Here is a 3,635-nt window from a genome sequence, read left to right on the forward strand (position 1 = left end):
ATACTTTGACAATACCGAAGGGGATCCATCATCAGGACTTTTGAATGAATGATAGAAGAGCTAGAGCTAAAGATAAATAAATAGTTAAGAATTTCAAGGTCCGCTTTCTTCGTGCAATTTCAATTCTAAATTTTTCTAGTAAAGTGATCACATTCCATGTAAATAAATAGTTAAAAAATTCAAGGTTAGTTGTTCTTCGTGCAATTTTAATCGTGAATTTTTCTGGTAAAGTGATCACATTCCATGTATCCCTTGCATACTAAATTCAAGGGAAGATAAATAAATAGTTAAGAAATTCAATATTTGTTGTTATTTGGTCAATTTTAATCCTAAATTTTTCTAGTAAAGTGTTCATATTCCATGTATCCCCTCTATAAGAAATTCAAGGGAAGATAAATAAATAGTTAAGAAATTCAAGGTCCATTGTTGTTTGTGCAACATTAATCTTATTTTTTTAGTAAAGTGATCTCATTCCATGTATCCTCTCAATTTCAGACCTCTAACTCTTCTATAAATCATAGAAAAGTCTTGATGATAAATCTTTTTTGAAATTCAAAACATTAACAAAATATAATTACTATTATAATATTCCCAAATTTAACTCAACAAAATTTTAATATTTTTACGCCGTAAGGCGTTTCCCTTTGAAATGAATTGCCCCAGCCGCCGCCGTGTCCTATTGTTGACCGTGGATTTGTGGTGTTAGACGATTGAATGAAATGTGATCGTTGATCCAACACTGATCCAATGTGATCGTTGATCCAACACTGAATGGTTAATGAGTAAGGGGAACTGAACGGTTAATGAGGAAGCCGGACGGACGGAGCCATTCGTTTCGCAGCTGATATGTGCTTGGCTCGCACTGCCAACAAGGGCTCTGCCTGGACTCGACCTCTGGTTTTGCTGTCAATCTTGATGTTGGTAGGGTGTGAAGACACAGACAATACGTCGTGCATATCGTCCCTTAGCGCTTGTGCCCCTTATTTGAATGCCATCACCAAGCCCGATGCCACATGCTGCTCTGCTCTCATCTCTGTCATCGACAAGGACTCCCAATGCCTCTATAATCTTCTCAATAGTGACGCCGTTAAGCAGCTAGGCGTCAATGTTACCCAAGCCATGAAGCTGCCTGTCGAGTGTGGCAAGAATGTTAGCGCCAGCCAATGTAGCGAAAGTAAGTCTTTTCCCTTCCCCTATTTCTTGCATTTCTTTTCATATTTCTTCTCATGCTGCCTTCCTGCAATTCTTTTATTGTCATTTTTCATCTCATGCCGCCTTCTTTCCTCTGGATCTGTGATCTGCGCAACAGCGACTGCGGGTGGTTCGTCTACTGGCAAAACTCCAACTTCAACCACACCTTCATCTTCAGGTCAGGAATTCTCCTTTCCTTTGTTTGTCTCATCAATCGCCATTTCCTTCCCTTGAGAGATATTTAAGTTGAGAATTAATGAGAAAGGGGATTTTGTGTTGAGCAGTTTCTACTGCCACACCCTCAACAACCACAAGTACCAAATCAAACGCGATAGCGTCTGTGTCTGTGAAAATATTGCCGCTGGCTGCCTTGGTGTTTGTGGCAGTGGCATCAACTCTAGGATTAGAGGGCCCCTGCCTCCGTTGAATAATGAGCAAGATAGGGTTTCATTCATTACACTGGTTCATTCCTTACACTCTTGTTGTGCTGTGAGAATTGTGTACTCATTTCATCTGTGTGGATCCTGTTGTAAATTATTGTGTATGGCTCTCCCTCTGCTTTTGCCTACACAGTATTTACTAGGATTTTATAAATAGGGTTTTATAAATATTTTAACTCATTATGGCTTCGTCATCGTATTCTTGTAACTTTGGGTACAGGCTAAATTACTAGGGTTTTAATGTATATTTTTATTCGTTTTCATCTGTTGGGCTTTCATTTTTATCTTGGTTAACGACATGCAAGAGGCTGATTATGAATGCTAAGCTATTTAAACCACAATTTATACTGCTCCTCGACTTTCATTGGAACAAGCATCAGAACCAAAAACTTATCTAAGATTGGAACGGTACAAATTTTATATTGAAAAGCCTTCTTTAAATAATAGTTTCAGAACAAAAAACTTATCTGAGATTGGAATGCTACAAATTTTATATTGAAAAGTCTCTTTTAAATAATAGTTTCATAAAATTTGGAGATTGTTCAATAAGTAATTTGTTTTCATTGTTATTTGAGCAAAAATTTAAAAACCCTAAGCAACCAACTAATCTTTTCCTCGGAAATGTGTCATACAGCCTTGCAGTGGGCTAAAGCCAGTGTCTGTGTCATACAGCCTCCCAGTGAGCTAAAGCCATCCGGGAAGTGTTTTGGATAGCCTGGCAGTGGGTCAAACCAGGCTTTGTGTATACCTACACCCACACCTACCTTGTGGATATTTTTCTAAAGTAATTCGTTTTTATTGTTTATGACCAAAATTTAGAAACCCTAAAAGAATCTTCTGCTGTCCAGTGTTTTGGACAGCCTTGGATAGGCTAATACAAGTGTTTGTGTCCTATAGCCTTGGTGTGGTGTGGGCTAAACCCATCCAGAAAAATGTTTTGGGCAGCCTTGCAGTGGGCCAGGCCAGGCTCTCTCTATCTTCCACTCACACTCACACCCACACCCACACCCACCTATCTGTGCCTTTTGAGTAATGGCCCTGCTCGCTTTGACAGATGGCTGGAATTCTGCACTATCAAGTATTTAAGTGGCATGTGATTGCTCACGTCAGAATTTGATGCCCATTATTTTATTTGAATATTGTCGCTCATAATTGTATCTGTATCGTAGAAATATTGGTTTTATTGGCGAGCAATAACCACTCTTATACATGTATAGATGTGATGTGGGTTGAACCACACCCTGCCAACTGGTTAAATCTTGTATAGTCTAACCATCCTGTTACGCAGTATAAAAATGCTATGCAATTAAATGTTGGATGGGTCGCACCATTCTCGTACACGCAATATAAAAAAAAATGTTCCATGGGTCATATAAATGCTATATAGATGATGTATAATTAATAAAAAAATGTTGCAGGGCGTGGTGCATAAAACAAAAGTTAGATGGATTATGTAAATGAGTTGTTTTTTGTGTAATTTTTTGTACTTTCTGGTGCCAGAACACTGTGGAAAAATTTGAGGTGAAATTTTGATTTGTGTTATATAAACTAGTTTTTTGACTTTATATATATGGACTCAGCACCCTGGAAAACCCCTCGGGCACTTCGATTGCACAGGTTTACTCATCAAGCTTGTGATTTCAATAAATTCCTACTGGATTTTAGAGGATTTTGACCAAAAAATGCACCGGAAAAGCTTCCAAAACGTCGCACTAAAGACAACTCATGTAAATGCTGTATAGGTGGTGTATAAATATTGCTGCTTTAAATTCTTATCTGTAAAACATGTAAATGCTGTATAGGTGGTGTATAAATATTGCTGCTTTAAATTCTTATTTGTAAAACATATACATCATCTAGTCTCACGCAACATTCATAATTGTTGCATCTAATACATTCCCTTGCAACTTTCATAGTTTATAAATAATCCTTATAAAGGGCGTGAGGAGAATTTGAGCAAAAATATTTCAAGAAATTTTGCAGTAGCAATGTTTGAATCCTGTT

At 37.6% G+C, this 3,635-nt stretch overlaps 1 protein-coding gene across 1 annotated transcript; it reads left to right on the forward strand.

The window, feature by feature from the left end:
• Window positions 1-846: 846 nt before the first annotated feature.
• On the forward strand, window positions 847-1,769 carry LOC149198409 (non-specific lipid transfer protein GPI-anchored 3-like). Its single transcript, XM_089403691.1, has 3 exons — window positions 847-1,174; window positions 1,310-1,369; window positions 1,476-1,769. Exons 1-3 carry the CDS (start codon window positions 847-849, stop codon window positions 1,616-1,618), a joined length of 531 nt encoding a protein of 176 aa, XP_089259817.1. The 3' UTR covers window positions 1,619-1,769.
• Window positions 1,770-3,635: the final 1,866 nt, after the last annotated feature.

Source organism: Pinus tabuliformis, chromosome 2_1 (genome assembly GCF_031772625.1).
Source record: "Pinus tabuliformis cultivar Carrire ecotype Pingquan chromosome 2_1, CPIR1, whole genome shotgun sequence".
In the NCBI taxonomy this organism is placed as follows: domain Eukaryota; kingdom Viridiplantae; phylum Streptophyta; class Pinopsida; order Pinales; family Pinaceae; genus Pinus; species Pinus tabuliformis.